Here is a 16,989-nt window from a genome sequence, read left to right as displayed (position 1 = left end):
CCCCCGACACGATGCTGCTCGGCAGGAAGCCGGACGGGCCCCTCGCAGCAGGTGAGGAGGAGGAGATGGCGGCCGGGGGTCCCGCGGGGCTGGGGGAAAAGGGGGGATGCGGTTTGGGTCGGCGGACGGCGAGCCCCCCGCGTGGTCCCGGCCGTCCGTCGGGTCTGTCGCGATAGTCGCGATTTTAAGTTGTTGAGAAGCCGACAGCGACGGACGCCGCCTTTTTTTTTTTTTTTTTTTTTTTTTTTTTCATTCCCCACGTTTTTGCAGCTGTAATTCCCAGATCTCATTTTTAAGGGATAACCTGCTTTAAAGGATAGTCCTATCAAGTGTTTAAGTGTTTGCTCGTTTTCTGCTCGTTTGGGATTATCCTGATTAAGGGGAAGCGGGGAGAATGGTGGTTAACGTTTCTTAGGGATGTATTTTTTTTGCAGTGCAGAAGTTGATTAACAAAAAAGAACCTCTAAATTAAAAGTGTCTTGAATTAAGGTTCTCCAGAAGCATCGCACTCTTGTGGTATGAAAATATAGTTAAATTCCAAAGATCCTTTAATGAATGAAGGAGAATCAATGATTTTACAGACTAAAGCGTGCAAAAGGGAGCCACATTTAAGCCTTTGGCTGTGTCTCCACCCGTGTGAGTTGTTGTGAATAATTGGTTTCTGTGTGGGACCTTTCCAGCCAGGATTGGAGATGGATTGTACGACTCCTATATGAGGATAGATGACTGTAGATACCCAGAGCCTACAAATGAAGAACGGAGCCCTTCAGGGCTTCCTTCCCTTTCAAGACCTCATGTGAGTATTCAAACATCTTCATGTTGTGCTGTGTGGCAGTGAGAGCTATCTGGGGGTCTGATACCTCCCTACAGAGAATAAATTTTAAAAGTGGGATTTTTGCAGCTTTGTAGTGGCTTCTTAACGTTATTGTTTTTCCTGAGCATAGAAACGATGTGCTGTGTTCGCTGCAGAACTTGCTGGCAGCCTCAGGAATCCCATCTTACTGCCCTCAGCTCGTGTTTTAATAAAAAAAAAAGTTATTTTACAGAGGGTTGAAGCGTTCTGCCCTGTCACTTTGTACTCTGATAAGTAAATCCACACACTCTTTGCTCTGCCTCCTCCTGCACGTTTCCATTTTAGTTTCCCTCATGAAAATTCCGACGTAGGAGCAGCAGAAGGAGCAGTGTGAGTCTGTGTGGCTGCCAAACGTCTCACAAAAGTATCTTTCTGCTCTGAAAACTTGGGCATTATCTGTCACTCCTTTTGCTACCGAAATAGCCCCTCATGAGCTGAAGGTGTTGCCAGGCTCTTTCATCAGGGCTCTGTTCTCTCAGCAGATGTGGAGTTGGGAGATCATTTTTATCCCTTTAATTGGTTCATGTTCAGCTGTACTTTTGTACACTGATCTCTCCTTTAGATGGGCTTTAAATGTGTTCTGGCTCTTGTTGAGTTCTGGCAGAAGGGAAGGTGCTTAAGCTTAAAAAAACCCCTCTCACTCTCTAAAAAGTGAAAATAGACGTTGCCCTGAGTGAGATGCATTTGAAAATCATCACCTTGTTGTAACAAATTGGGTCTGTGCAAACTCAGGGGCATGGATCTGGTTTTTTTTTTTTTCCCTTTTTGGAAGTGTTGAGGGGGAGCAGAAGGAATTTGGATTTTTGTTGAGCAGTAGGGTTTGAAGAGTGGTGGGTTGGGGTTTTTTGCTTGCAGGGATGTGGAAGCATTTCAGCTGCAGTGTTTTAAGTTGTATTGAGGCTGCATTTGTTCATAACTGAATACAAGTCAGTAGAGTGGAACTATCCTGTGAAATACAAATATAAATCCATGAATATTTTGTTCAACTTGTCTTCATCTGTGTTTGGTCCCTGAAGCCTGTTAACTTCTTAGGGCAAGGTTAAGGATTTATAGCATGCATGGTGATGTACCCATAAAATCCAACCTCAGAGGTATCAGGTGAGCAGGAGCTGAGGCTGAAAATGATGCTGCTGAGTTTTAGTGGGAAAATACCTGGATTTTTAGTTCCCTTCCTGCAAAATGTTTCATTGTGATGTAATGTTAGATGAGAATGGAGGAGTCTTGTTGACTGCAGCTGCCCATTCCTTTATCTGAGCCTGCAAGAGAGCACAAAGTCTCTGCTTTGTGAACACATGGGCTGAATTCAGTCTGTTGAATTCAATGTTCAGAACATCTCTGCAAACCAGTTGTGTAGGAACTGCAATAACTGTTTCCTTGTCAGTGAAAATGAAGTTTTGTCAGCGAGAGTTTTCAACAGGGTGCCACTGGTGTTGTCAGCCTCATTTCTTGCTGCACTTCAGCACTAAAACCAAAAAACCTGTGGAGCCTGGGATTTGTAAAAGGAAGCTGTTGAAAGAAAGCTGGTGTTACCCAGGAGTCATCTGACTTTGAGTGCAGCTCTTCTGAGTTCAAGTGAAGATGGAGCTATATTTGTGTCTCACCATCATGTGGCAACTGATTTTGGGAGTCCTCTAAGGATGAAAATTGAGACCTTACTACCGTTGAGTCAGGTTTGAAATCCAAAGCCATAATTCCTTCATTAAGAAATCGTTCCAGGATAAATGGAATAATGAATTCCTGATTTATTTAGGGATTCAAAGGTACAAAATGTTTGCTATGAGCAGCAGCAGCAGAGCTGCTAAAGCTCTTGGGTAGAGGATATTTAAACAAGTGTGACCCTAGTTCTGTGTTTATATCTTCTGTTTATTTGTAAACTTTTTCTGTTTAGGTCTGCCAGCAAAGACTGAGGAGTCTCTGAGCCAGCTCTGAAAAAATGTCATTCTTATCTCAGAGGTTCAGCCAGGCTCCAAGAAAAAGGCGTTTATTCCGAATTACCAGGGCTGGGCTCTGTTGTTTTTATTTCAGACTCTGGCAAGGCGTGTCCCTCCAGTTCGCTGCATTTTGGGGCAGATAGGAGGAGTGGAGCTTGGTAGGATCTCTCCACGTTGATAAGGACTGACTTCTGCAGGGAAATGCCCATTTTTTGGGGCTTGGGAGCAAGAACTAGGATTTCAGGGCAGCACCAACAAACAGAGTCTTTTATGAGCTGTATGTAGTTGGCTTTGGCGAGAACATTCACTTCCCTTATTTGCTGACCCTGCTGAGATGTTGGGCTGGATGTAACTAAAAAGGAATTTGGTTTTATTGCTGTGGGGCTGCAGGTTTATTTATATTTTTTTTTGTTTGATTCCTGTGTAGTTATTTTGGTTTTCAGGGATTCGGTTTGGCATGTGTCTGAGATCTTTATTTTTAGATTAAAGGACAAAATGGAAAACAGATGTTGCTGCTTCAGTCAGGGCTTCAATTCTGCCTGGGATGGGACAACACCTCTGTGCTGCCTCTCAGCAAGGAGTGCCAGCAAGCAGGAAAGGGAATAACTCCTGTGCTAGTGGGGAACTGACCTCTGGGTTGTTGAGCATTTACCAAATAGTAAAATTGACAAGCCTGGAAAATTTCACAGTGTTTTTCTCACCTTGTATGGGTTTGTTTCAGATGTAAATATTTTAGCACATGGTGGTAAGAGGGAGTGATTGCAGACTGCTCTCTGCTGAGTTGGAGTGGGAGGTGTTCTTGGTTATTGGGGTCTGTGTTAGGAGAGTTGTGCAGCTCTCTCCTCCCTCTGGGGCAGAAGCAGGACCCGAGAGAGTGGCTGCAGCCATTCAGGGAGGTTTAGGTTGGGTAAAAGTTCTTCCCCCAGAGGGTGGTGGGGCACAGAACAGGCTGCCCAGGGCATGGGCACAGCCCCAGGGCTGCCAGAGCTCCAGAACAACACTCTCAGGGACTGGGAGGGATTTTGGGGTGTCCAGGAGTTGGACTTGATGATTTTTGTGGGTCCCTTCCAGCTCAGGGTATTCTATAATTCCACCGTGATTTCAAAGGGAGGTGTGGATATGATCATGTTTTCCCCTTGAATTTAAAACCCCACAATTAATTTTTGTTAAAGGATGGTTTACCTTGCCTTGCCCTGTCCTCCTCCTGCTCCTGGTGCAGCTGCCTCACACCAGCCATATGTCACCTGCTGGTGATGCTTTGTGTTCCTTTGGCAGCCTGGCTGTGCAATCTTCCTGCCACTTCTCCACTCATCCACGTTCCATTCCGTGCTCCAGACAGGTGCAGCTTGCATCTGTCGATGGTTGTGCTGCTGCACCCACGTTTGAAGCTAAACATAGCTGTCCCCTGGCCCTTTGCAGACTGGAGATAGGTATTTTGTGGTTCTTTGAGTCTTTGGCTGGCTAGGGTTTCCCTTTCTGGATTTAAAAGCACAAGTGTTGTTTCAGATAATTGCTTTCTCTTTGTGTACCCTTCTATAACTATGCTTGTAAATTAATTTAATCCAGCAGTTTATATTTGTTCCTAATAAACACCAAACTCATCCGTGTTACTGATTTTCTGTTGATAGTGATTTAATTTTTAATCTGTGCTTTAAAAGATAAACTAAACTTCTTTTACCCTCGTAGGTTTCTATCAACAAACTCATAATGAAGGATCACTCTCTGACTGGAAATCAGGTCAAAGTGGAGCAGTTATTTGAGGACTCTGGCAACAGAAGAAGCAGCACTCTTCAGTCTTCAGGCCTTACACCGGAAAGATCTCTCCCTTCCCTGGCAAAAGACAAAACCCTAGAGAGCCTGGGTCCCAGAGGCAATGGCAGCTCCTTGAAATCACATAAAGCCATCTCCCAACCTCCAGAGCAAGCTGTCAAGCAGTTCAAACATCAGCTGTCAGCTTATGAGCTGCAGGAGATCTTTAGTTTCTCTGAGATTTACTTTGTGGGGCCGTCTGCCAAAAAGAGGCAGGGGGTGATCGGCGGCCCCAACAACAGCGGCTACGACGACGACCAAGGCAGCTACATCCACGTGCCCCACGACCACCTGGCTTACAGGTATGAGGTGCTCAAAATCATTGGCAAGGGAAGTTTTGGACAAGTTGCTAAAGTCTACGATCACAAACTCCACCAACACCTGGCCTTAAAGATGGTTCGCAATGAGAAGAGGTTCCACCGCCAAGCCGCCGAGGAGATCAGGATCCTGGAGCACCTGAAGAAGCAGGATAAAACAGGCAGCATGAACGTGATCCACATGCTGGAAAGCTTCACCTTTCGGAACCACATCTGCATGACCTTTGAACTCTTGAGTATGAACCTGTATGAGCTGATTAAAAGGAATAAGTTTCAGGGCTTTAGCCTCCAGCTGGTTCGGAAGTTCGCTCACTCCATCCTGCAGTGTTTGGATGCCCTTTATAGAAACAAAATCATCCACTGTGACTTGAAGCCAGAAAATATCCTCCTAAAACAGCAAGGGAGGAGTGGAATCAAGGTTATAGATTTTGGGTCCAGCTGTTTTGAGCACCAAAGAGTCTACACGTACATCCAGTCCCGGTTTTATCGGGCGCCAGAGGTGATCTTGGGCAGCCGCTACGGGATGCCCATAGACATGTGGAGTTTTGGCTGTATCCTGGTGGAGCTTTTGACTGGCTACCCTCTTTTCCCCGGAGAGGACGAGGCAGACCAGCTGGCCTGTATAATGGAACTTCTTGGAATGCCACCTCAGAAGCTTTTGGATCAATCCAAGCGAGCCAAGAACTTCATCAACTCCAAGGGTCACCCCCGTTACTGCACGGTGCAGACGCAGCCGGACGGGAAGGTGACCCTGAGCGGGAGCCGCACGCGCCGGGGCAAGGTCCGGGGTGCCCCAGGGAACAAGGACTGGGTGACAGCTCTGAAGGGCTGTGATGACCCCTTGTTCACTGGATTCCTGAAGGATTGCCTCAGCTGGGATCCTTCTGCACGCATGATTCCCAGCCAGGCCCTGCGGCACCCCTGGATCTGCAAACGGGTGCCCAAAGCCCCCAGCTTGGAGAAAAGCTCCGGCAGACGGATTTCGAGCTATTCGGGTTCCTTCCAAGGAATTGCTAACAAGCTGCCTCCCGTGGCTGCAGTCCCCAACAAGCTGAGGGCCAGTCTGGCCACTGAGCCCAGTGGCAACATCCCTCTGTGTACTGTGCTCCCCAAACTGGTCAGCTAGTGGGGAGTGCTGGGTTCCCAGGATACACCCGTGGGTGTAAACTGTCCGTTCATGCTCTGGGAGGAAGTTAAATGCAGAGGGGTTCTAATGGATTTACTTTTTGTTAGGGGCTCAGTCTGGAATACTGGAAGATCAGTCAAAAATATGCACATTAAAGGGCTGATTTTATCCAGTTGCTTCACTCACACCTGGTGCATATTCCACTGCTGAGGTTTCAGCTCAGCTGGGGAGTACAGAGACAATTTGGCTGATGTGCTGTTTAAAAATGCTGGTTTAGAAATCAAACCATTTCTTATCATGGTTCAACAGGTTCTTTTGCTTCAGGCAAGAAAAAAACTTGATTTAAACTCTTGTGTTTTCAGTTATCTCCAGCTGAACTCTTTCTGTTCTAGGGGAAAGTTATTAAATCTCTCGTCAAAAGCACAAATGCATTCATGTAATGCATTAGGAACCTACTTGCAAATTGCTTGAGTTTGAAGAATTTTATTTCTCTGCATTGCTTTTCCCTTATCTATCCTGGGATTTAAAAAAATGTGATGGGATGTAGACACCAAAGGAATTTGTTGTTGGAAAGGAAAATACTCAGATGCTAAAATTTCAAAGCAGCATAGAAATGCCATGAAACACAGGACATATCTAAATAAAACTACTAATTTCCATAACACTTGCTATTTTCCCCCTAAAAATCTATGGAAAGCTTGTTGGGGGTATTTGGGATCAGGCCTGGTCCATCACCAGTGTGAGCCAGTTTGTTCAGGAAATGATTGAATTCTCTGTTTCTTTGGAGCTCAGATTTCCATCATGAGTTCTGCCAGGTGTGTGTCTTTGTTTTTTCCTGTATTTCTAAAACAAAAATGTTGAACTTCAAGAGCTGGTTTATATCCATGTTTGAGATTCTGGTAATTGCAAAAAATTATCTCTTTGTGTAGAGTGAATTCCATTGAGTTACATGAAGCTCTTTTAATAAAAATGCAAACATGCCATCCCTGTCAGACAAGTGGAACTTTTTCAGGCCCAGGGCTGTGTCTGGAAAATGAGGGAGGGGGGGAAACACACATTAATAATTGGTAGTGTGCTCTGAAATCTCAGCAAAATCTCTTGGAAAAATAACCAGGAAAGGCTGATAAGGTGCAAGAACTGGCGGATCCAAATGGAAATATTTAATGGGAAGAGCTGCTTTGTTTCTAATTGCCTTCCTTCAGGCCTTTGGGTGCCTACATTTTCTCATTCTTGAAGTCCATGAGCTTGTATTTCCTCTTCCTTTATCTTCCCAGAACATGGCAGGGTGGTGTGACCTGTCACAACCGCAGCACAGCTTGTTGGGGTTGTTCCTTCTTGCAGCCTCATGGCCCCAGTCCATCTCCAAAACCATCTGATCCCTTGCCAGGTGCCTCAACAGGACTTGAAATGTAATTTAGAGCTTTTATGAACAGAAGGTTTTAAATGTAATGACTTTCTCTGCAGCAGGTTTTGAATGCTGAAGGAGACTCTCAGTATGCAAACAAAGGTGATTTTAAAGATAAGGTGAGCAAATGTTCAGTAGGAGACCCTTCCCCTGAGGAGATGGGGCTGCTCTGGCCCCTCGGGGTTGTTACAGCACTGGGTGGAGCCCTGCAGAAAACCTCAAAAAAAGACTCAGAAAGAGCTCCAGAGAACTTTGAACTTTGATGTCCCAGGAGCTGAAATGGAGGTTCTGGAGTGTGAGGATTTTCTGACTTGTTTTGTTTCACAAGTGTCAATTCAGTGAGATTGGTAATGATATTAAAATAACAGTCTGGCCCTTATCCGTGCAGCAGCCAGCATGGATGGGCTGTTCCTGGGCCACTTACAACAACAATTTGTATTTTTTGTTCTGCTTGGCTTCATTTTACTTGAATGAAGACCCAGGGAAGAGGATTCTGCAGGGAAGTGGTAGTCTCTAAAGTCTCCTAAAATCTCCCATCGATTTTAGGAGAATCTCTAATAGATCTGGCACGTTTTCAAAAGCCAGAAATCTTCCTTTTCTGCCTTTTTACGTTTTTTTGTAATAAAATCCTCCAGGTGAGAGAGCAGAAAGGAACCTTTCAGGAGCAATAGCTGGGTAGGAAAGATGTGTGGAAAAGGATTTTCTGGAGGAGATGAGGTGCTGGAGCCTGGCAGTGGTGGTGTGCTGGGAGCTCAGGAACACACAGCAGGGTCCTGGTTCAAAACCATTTTGTCTATAAAAAATGTAGAATAATAATGATAATTCTGTGACTTGTGGGAAGAAGTGACTGTGAGGGAAATCCTCCTGTGGCAGCCTCTGGTGCACACTCAGTAATTTTGCTTAAGGCTGGGGCTATGAAGTAGCAGATAAATCAATTAACTGGCAAAACCGTGGTTTTTCATCTAGGAAATGTGTTCAGCATGCCCTGACTGCATGAGGTGTTTATTCAAGAGTGGCTCTTGCTTACTTGGTACTACCATATTTGAAAATCAAATATATAGTTAAGTGAATTGCTAATTTGGGTGAAAAGGAAAAACAGCCTCAGCAGATTTTTACTGGGCTGGAAATTTCTTCCTCACCCAGGAAAAACAGCTGAGAATATCGGGGTCTTGATCACTAATCCCCAGTTTCTTCATAAAGCATTTGCTTTTGGTGAATTGTTTGATGCAGAATTCCCAAACAGCTGAGCCAATAAAAATCCTCAGAGGAATTGTCTGTGCAGAGCCTGGACTTGTTGAGTTCCCTGTGAGGTGGAGCAGGAGGTGTCTGAGGCAGGGCTGTGACACCCTGGGCTGTGTCACTGTCATTTATCAGGGCAGTCACATCTGCTGTCTGTGCCCTCCTGATACAGCCAAACCTCAAAGAAACACTCGTTTTTTGGGAAAGCCCAACCCTGGTGAGGCCTGGGATCACCAGAGACATCACACCATGAGCTGTGCTGCTGCTGAGGGTGTTGGAAGGAGCCTGGAATAAAAAATGTCTGGATAGATAAAGAGCAGATTTTATTTTTGTGGTAGCTTTGCTTTGTTGAGCTGCCAGCACTGGCACCTCACTCGTGTTCTCCTCAGAAGTGAGCACAGAACACATGCAAGTCACTTTATAAACACATATATATATATAAAAAATAATATATATAAAACTATATATATAAAATATGTATATATAATATTTTATATATTATATTTATATATTTTCTATATTTTTATATATTTATATATTATATTTATATATATTTTTATATTTATATATATATTTATATATATATTTAGATATAAAAATATATTTGTATATATTTTATATATAAATATGTATTATATAAATATATATTATATAAATATATATAAATATATATTTGTATATAAAAATATTTAAAATATATTTATATATAAATATATATTTTATATATATTTATATATAAGCATATATTTTATATATTTATATATAAACATATATCTATATATAAACATACATAAATATATACATTTTTATATTATATAAAAACATATATAAATATATATATATATTTTATATGTAAACACATATATAAAAATATATCTTATATATATATATAAATATATTTATATAAACACTGTAAATGTGTTTGCAGCAAATGAGGCACTGCATTGCTGAAAGTCACCCAAACTTGTTTTAAAATGCTCTTTATAGTGTTTTACTACCCTGTGAGAGGTGCAAATAACAAGTGTTGTCTGGCTGCACTTTCAGCTGTTTGGCTCAGCAATATTTTTATGTAAAGCAATGCCAATGCATGAGCAGCACATCTGAAAGACTGAAACCTAAATCTGGAGATTTTCTGGGTACCACAGACACTCCTCCCTGGTGATTTGTATCCTCCCAGCCAGCTGGAATGGGAATCCTGCTTAACCAGTGATCTAAGAATTGCCAGCAGATTAATTAGATTTAACTTTTGTGGAAGACTGAGTGATTTCTTACAATATTTTTTCACCTGTTAGGGTTTTCGTGCACTTAAAAACTTTATAAGGAACCATCACCATTATCAAATCCATCTCTCAAACAAACACAGGCTCCTTTTTAAAGGGCTGCTCCCTGCAGGCTGCAGCTCTCCTGGGTTTGTTTTTTTCTTGTTTAATACCAAAAGCTGTCCTGGCTGTGGAACATATATATGATGATCTCAGCAATGTCTTGCTAATCCCAGACACACAAGCAAAAGGCTGATGCTGCACCCAGAGATCTCTGCTGAAATGATACAAATCCCCTGCCTGCCAAAGTTGAATTCCGTTGTGGAAGTGGAGAGCCAAAATAATATGGAAAGATCTGTGGGATTTGTGTGCAGCACCAGCTGAGACTGAAAACAAACTGTTCTCAGGGACTGGGATGGAAAATCCTGGGGCCTCTGCAGGTGCTGAGTGCTCAGAGCTGTGGCTGTTGGACATTGTGATTTTATATTTGGTGCTTCACAGAATCCTGGAATTGCTGAGGCTGGAAAACCCCTCTGGGATCATCAATTCCAGCCTGTGCCTGATCCCCACCAATGTTTATTCACTGGACACCTCCAGGGACGGGGACTCCAAACCTCCCTGGGCACTTCCAAGGCCTGGCCGCCCTTTCCATGAGGAAATTCCTGCTGCTGTCCAAGCTGAGCCTCCCCTGGCCCAGCCTGAGGCCGTTCCCTCTCCTCCTGTCCCTGTTCCCTGGGATAACATCTCAAATCCTAAATCCCAAAATCCCAAATCCCCCCTGGCTGCTCTTTCCTGTCAGGGAATTATGCAAAGCCAGGAAGTCACAGACACCACTTGATTTTAATTTTTTTATTAACCTAACAGCAGTTTATAGAAATAAATACAGCTCCTACATCCCCTGAGAGAGCCCTCGTGTTCTGAAACACCACCGATGCCTCCAGCTCTGTAATTATCCCTGAGCCAGGTAAAATCCAAAATTAAATAAAAAATAAATCCGTGGCTCCAGAAGGTTGTCCTGGATTTTTTTATTCCAAATCAGAGGGGCTGGCAGGGTGAGGCAGCCAGAGCCCCACACAGCACTCAGGGTTTTACCAGCCTCCAACCACGCTCCTGCTCAGGGCTTCTTACACATTGCAGATGTTTCAACTGAATGTCAGCATCCTCTCAATCTGCAGCTTTGCCTTTTTATTATAAATATTGTGATGAGGTGTGACAAGGGTGGGGAATGTGGAAAACGTTGGAGGTGCATGTGGATCTAACTGTGGAGGAACATTCTGGAAATCAGTCTCAAATTGTGTATCTAAATGTAACGAGCAGATTTCTTGAAGTTGTACTTCGGGTCGTTTTTTTTAAAAAGAAAATAAAAGCATAATTTTCTTTAGCAATCGAGTGTGCAAATTCCTAAAAGCCCTTGATTAAAATGAAAAAGTAATAATTATTTCCAGCTGGTGGAACTTACCTGGTGCTGGCAGACAACACCTCCTGTGGCATCTGCCCAGCGAGGAGAGAAAATTGTCACTCTGAGTGGGAGGTTTCTGTGTCTGTGCTAAACGTGATGAAGCTCTGGTCTGACAAATGTTCCTCTCGTTAACAGTGCTGTAATTAGAACACACCAGAGTTTTGCCATGACATTCTTCAGTTGTCACTTTCTTATTCAGCCCACTAGAGAGCTTTTTAAAGCCCAGAATCCTGCTTATCCCCAGGCTGAAAGGAGAAATCCAGTAATAGCCACTTAGGGAAGATTTGCTTTTATTAGAAACCTATAAATGGGTAACTTACTGTACACAAGTGGATATTGGGATGGTTTGAAGATGAAATCATGCTCCAATAAAAGGTCTTCAGCTACAACCTGGGTGATTAAACCACGTGTGTTACACACACAGAGTGTGCAGACAACACATAATTTTTACTTCATTTTTAATATGGGTGAGCAGCAAACAGCTGATTTTTGAAAAGTCTGCAAGCTGAAAACAGTAAAACAAAATATATATGTAGAGATTTAGATGTCTTTGTGGTATATGTATATAAATACGTGTAGCTCTGTACTGAGCCTGCCATGAGTCCATGGGACACTCTCTCAGTGACATTTTCTCAAGAACAACACCTCAGATTAAAAAAATAAACTTATCCACCCTGCTGGAATGCTTGTTGATGTAACATGATAAGGGATTGTCTCCCAAATTCTGCTGTGTGAGCCACACTGGGCACTGGGAGGGGAAATGAGGTTTGGTGCCAGTGAGGGGCTGGGGAATCCAACACCAAAGCTGAGCTCGTGTCTTTCTGCCTGGTGAAATCATGATGGGAGATGCTGGTAAAAACCCAAATCTGCACAAAGATGGGGAGCAGAAGCCTGGAGTTTGTTACTCCTGTGGTGTATTCCTATTATTAGTAATTATTTTAGTGACAGGACAGCTGGAAAGGAGAAGAGTTAGGTTGGATATTAGAGAAAAATTCTTCACTGAGGGTGGTGATGCCCTGGCTGCCCCAGTGTCCAGGATGGGGCTTGGAGCCACCTGGGACAGTGGAAGGTGTGAACCAAAAAGGAGAATTTTGCCCCTAATTATGTTTTCTTTAAGCTTTGGGGAGCAGGGATGATTCATCTGATGGTTTTTGTAAGCTCAGCTCCTCGTGGCACAGGCGAGGAGGGAGCGGTGGCAGCTCTGGGTTTGTTTTCTTTCCTCTTGTCAAATCACCCCCATGGGCTTTGCAAACGCTTTTGGGGACAGCCACGGGCACAGATGCTCCACAGACTGCTCTCTTCACTTGGATTTGGGGTGTAAAACCCAGGAACAAAGCACATGTTCTTGACCAGATTTTTCTTTTCCCTGTGGTTCCGTCCCTCTCTCGCAGAGTTTATAGGGGAATGATAAATGGGATTTCCTGGGTGCAGATGCAGACAGAGACATCTGGGGAAAGCTGAACTTATAAGGAGTGGCAGGAGAGTTTGGGATGTGGGAGGGAGATGGGGATTCTTGGCACCAGCAGCTTTTCCCCCGCCTCTTGCAGACAGGGGGATTTAAATAATTGCTCCTTAAGTGCGCTCCGGCTTGTTTCCTTTGTCTGCGGGGATGGAATAGCTGCCCGAATTAAGTCTGTCCATTCTTAATCGCTGAGAGGAGCTTTGTAAAGCCGAGGAGAGGCAGCCCCAGCCCCTGGCAGAGGAGCAGAGCCATGGAAGGGTTGGCATTCCTGCCGCCGGCTCGGAAGCTCTGGAATTCGGCTTTACGAGCACAGCAGCAGCGCCCAGAATTGTTTTGCTGGGCTCGTGGGTTGGAGGTAGGAAGGCAGAGACCGGGATTACAATAATTAAGTGTAATTAAGCATAGCCGAGAAGGGATTGAGAGCAATAAAGCACATGCCTGATGGGACTGCTGGAGGTACAGACCGGTGGCACAAACCCGCCTGGATTTAATAGGAATTTCTTCCGAGTTTTAATTGCAGAGTGAGAACACCTCCCCTGCAGAGTGCTGGGGAGGGGGGATGTGAGCAAGGGGCTCTCCAGGTGGGAAATGACACAGCCAGGTCTTGCCCTGGGTGGTTTTTTGGCTGCTGAGGACGTGGAAATGCAAGAACTCATAACCAAGAAGCTGCTGGGAGAGCAGAGTTTGGCTGCCGTGGCCTTTGTGGTGGGCACCCATGGGAGGATGATCCTCTAGGGCAGCAAAAAGAGTTGATAAAATGAGCCAGCAGGAGCCTCAGAGCTCAAGGAGAAGACAAAAGAAGGATTTTACTCAATCCTGTGGCAGGTGTGATGGAGAAGGCTCAGGGTCCTTGGCCGTGTGTCCCTCAGCCTTGTCCCGTGTCCTGCCACTGTCACAGCCCCCGGTGACAGCAGCACCAAGCACAGGAGCTGCCAGGCTCCCCAGCAGGTGCTAATGATGGATGGCATAAATGGAATTATATTTGAGGTGTGAGCAGCCAGCTGTAAAGTCATCAAACAGGAAAGGTCGTGCAAGTAATTTACACCAGAACTCCTCTGCTCCCAGAACCAGGAGCACAAATAAATACAGGCAAGCAGGCAGAGAGGGATAAATTTTTTTGTCTGAGGCTGGCTCTGAGACAGGAGCTGTAGATCCCTCGTGGATCCCCTGCACAATTCCCTTCACTGCTGTTTTCCTGTGTGGAGCTCAGCCCCTGGCATGGCTTGGTCTGGATGCTGTCGACTCCTGTCTGACCCAGGACAGAAAGAGGCTGGAGCTGGGCAGCTCCTGCAGCTCCTGGGCTTCTGAAGGAGCCTGGAGAAATGTGCTGCCCACCTTTTTATGCTCTGCTTCTTCTTTAGATGAGATAAAAGTGGAAACAATGGGGGCGGTTTAAGATGATTTTCCTCCTTGCTGGACGTGCCCCACAGCACCTCACAACCTCCACACGGGACCCTGGGCACTGGGAGGGGGAGAACCGTGTTCTCCAACACTTTTCAGACGTTTGCAGGCTGGTGATCTTCAAAAGTTCCCATTTAACGTGGTGACTTGTGGGGCACAGGGAGCAGGACACAGCCGGGCGCTGATTGCTGGGGGAGCTGGGGCTGTGAGCGGTCGGAGGGAGCGAGGAGAGGAAAGCTGCTGGTTATTTTGGGAGGTGCAAGAGGGGAACAAACAGCCCAGCTTTCATTTTCCAGCCAGCTGGTGCTGATTCAGGAGGTTTTAGCCGTGCCAGTTGCGTGGAGCTGAGCTGATGAGGTCTTGGTGACACGGTTTCACGTCCCTCACCATCTCATTCCTCACTCAGGAGGAGCAGAAAGGTGACAGGAGAGGTAAGAAAGAGCCAGAATCTCCAAGCTAGATTTTCTTCCTCTTTTCCCCCTTTCCAATGGATCACATGCTTTGCTATAACTATTTCCAGGCCCCCCTTCAGCACTTGCAGGACTAAGCTTGGTCCTTTGACACATCCCCATGTGATGGGAAATGCACCAGAGTGACACAAACCTTTCTAAATATTCTTTTGATGGTTTTCTTTCCCCTATTAAACTAAACCCAGAGCTTCATGCATCACCCACACTGCTGGGTCTAGTTACACACCGTGGAGAAATTGGCCTTTGTGAGCTGCTTTCTCAGGTTCTGGTTTTGTCCCACGGCCCTTCCTGGCAGCGTTACACAAAGATGTTTTACCTTCCCACAGGGCCACAACAAATTCACCTTTTGGTGGTCCCAGTTGAATTCCTTTCCCTGTCTCCAAGCTCCCTGATGCTGTTTGCAGAGCTCTCCCCACGTGGCACTGCCAGGGGATGAAGTGCCAGCAGCAGCAGGGGTGGGAGGTGGGAGCTTTGTCACTGCTCTGTCCCAGCCACGGGGTGACCTTGTGCTTTGCCCCGTGCTTGCAGGAAGGTTATTTTATATATAACTCGTTTGGACACTTTCATCAGCCCATCTTCCCTGTTTTCTGTCTGCTTGGAGCTTGCTCTGTCCTCCTGGATCCTGCCACTGCAGGGGTTCGTGGGCATAATCCTGGGTCCTGAGGAGCCCATCTGGAGAAACCCAAATTATTCCTGACTCCCTTTCCCTGTCCAAAAAATGCAATAACAGCTGGAAAGGGACTAGAACACAGCAATGTCAGTGATGTCTCCCAAATATTGGGGTGCACCTGGTTCCAGCCTGTCCCTGCATCCTGCTGGCTCTGCTTTGTGCTGTATCCAGCATTTCTCCACTCACCCCAGCATCACAAAGCCTGTGGTTCATCAAAGGGCAATGAAGATGCTGCTGGGAGTCTGTTGAGGGTTAGGTGTCCTTTTTTTTTTGTTTTGTCCTTCTGGCCTGCCCGGGGAATTTTTTACCCATTATGTGCTGAGACAACCTAACTGCCGGTACTTAAGGGTGCTCAAAACGGACAAAGAGTGGCCGGGCCCAGGGGGGGAGGAAAAGGGGCAGAAAAAGAGGGTGGGGACAGTTTTTTAGCTGGGCCTTCTTCGGCTTTGGGGAAGGACGTTGGTGTGCTGGTCGCGAAGCTGCTGCGGTGGAGAGGAGGGAATTTTCGCCATCACCCAGACGGAGCGGCTGCTTCTTCTCCTTCTCCCCTCTTTGTTGGTGGCCTCGCACCCCCTGTCCTGCCGGGACGTGTGGCAGTGCCAGCCACCACCGCGGAGCTGCTGATACACCTCAGCCACCGGCCCAGGATCTCAGCTCATCCCTGCTGTTCCACCTCAGCCACCGGGCCGGGATGTCAGCTCATCCCTGCTGTTCCAGCCGACTGTTCCTCGGAGCCCTGCAGGAGCACCAGGACTGCCCGCCCGAGGGGTTTGTGAAAACGAAGCCTCTCCTCCATCCCATCTCAGCCGAGAAAGCTGTCCCGGGGTCCCTGGTTCTGTGTTCTTGTTATTGCTGTAGTTATTGTTGTTTGTTTGCCTGGTTATACCAGTAAAGAACTGTTATTCCTATCCCCAGATCTCTGCCTGAAAGCCCCTTGATTTCAAATTTATAATAATTCGGAGGGAGGGGGTCTACATTCGTTCATCCCACGGGAGGCTCCTGCTCTCCCTAGCAGACATCTGTCTTCTAGAACCGAGACAGAGTCCCAGACCTCCATGGAGACATCCTGCTGCCACTCGCAGCCTGTGGATGCTCTGTGGAGCTCACATCCCAGGCAAAAACCTCTTTACAACAAATCTCTCCCACCCAAAGAAATATTTCTGGCCTCCCAAAAAAACCCAACAAACTCAAACAAAAACAAAAACCAAAACAACAAACCCAAACAAAACCCAACCAAACCTCCAACACCCAAAGAGGAGAGTCCCATCCCACCTCGCTGCCGTTGCTGTGTTTCCAGTTGCTACACAAACAGGTTTATTTCTGGCTGCTCCACATGCCAGCTGGGGGCTGTGCAATGCAAGCGGGGCAGCTCCAGCCCTGCTGAGCTCGGTCCTTCCAGCACGGCCCCGGCAGCTGCTCGCCCTGACCCCGGCCACTTTTAGCCACTTTAACCTCTCGCTCGGTGGCCCGAGGGTTTTTCCACCCTACGCAGAAACCCCGATAAAGAAACCCCAGCCAGCCCTGCTGGCACCTGTGCGGGGTGGGAGGGGTCACTGTCACCCCTCAGATTGTCCCCAACCCCTAACCC

At 46.0% G+C, this 16,989-nt stretch overlaps 1 protein-coding gene across 2 annotated transcripts; it reads left to right on the top strand.

Annotated features, from left to right (window-relative positions):
- The first annotated feature begins 6 nt into the window (after window positions 1–6).
- On the top strand, window positions 7–7,028 carry DYRK3 (dual specificity tyrosine phosphorylation regulated kinase 3). Of its 2 annotated transcripts, none has more exons than XM_015650907.1 (3): window positions 7–51; window positions 681–796; window positions 4,471–7,028. In XM_015650907.1, exons 1-3 carry the CDS (start codon window positions 12–14, stop codon window positions 6,034–6,036), a joined length of 1,722 nt encoding a protein of 573 aa, XP_015506393.1. In that variant the 5' UTR covers window positions 7–11; the 3' UTR covers window positions 6,037–7,028. The 2 variants fall into 2 exon arrangements, with proteins under 2 accessions (XP_015506393.1, XP_033375885.1); XM_033519994.1 differs by lacking the exon at window positions 7–51 and adding an exon at window positions 296–516.
- The last annotated feature ends 9,961 nt before the right edge of the window (window positions 7,029–16,989 follow it).

This window comes from Parus major, chromosome 26 (genome assembly GCF_001522545.3).
Source record: "Parus major isolate Abel chromosome 26, Parus_major1.1, whole genome shotgun sequence".
Taxonomy (NCBI): domain Eukaryota; kingdom Metazoa; phylum Chordata; class Aves; order Passeriformes; family Paridae; genus Parus; species Parus major.
This window is presented reverse-complemented; position numbering and strand designations above follow the sequence as displayed.

Coding starts and splice junctions, on each gene's coding strand:
- DYRK3 (XM_015650907.1), top strand. CDS start 12: ATGCTGCTCGGCAGGAAGCCGGACGGGCCCCTCGCAGCAG. Junction 52..680: donor GGACGGGCCCCTCGCAGCAG/GTGAGGAGGAGG, acceptor GGACCTTTCCAG/CCAGGATTGGAGATGGATTG. Junction 797..4,470: donor CTTCCCTTTCAAGACCTCAT/GTGAGTATTCAA, acceptor TTACCCTCGTAG/GTTTCTATCAACAAACTCAT.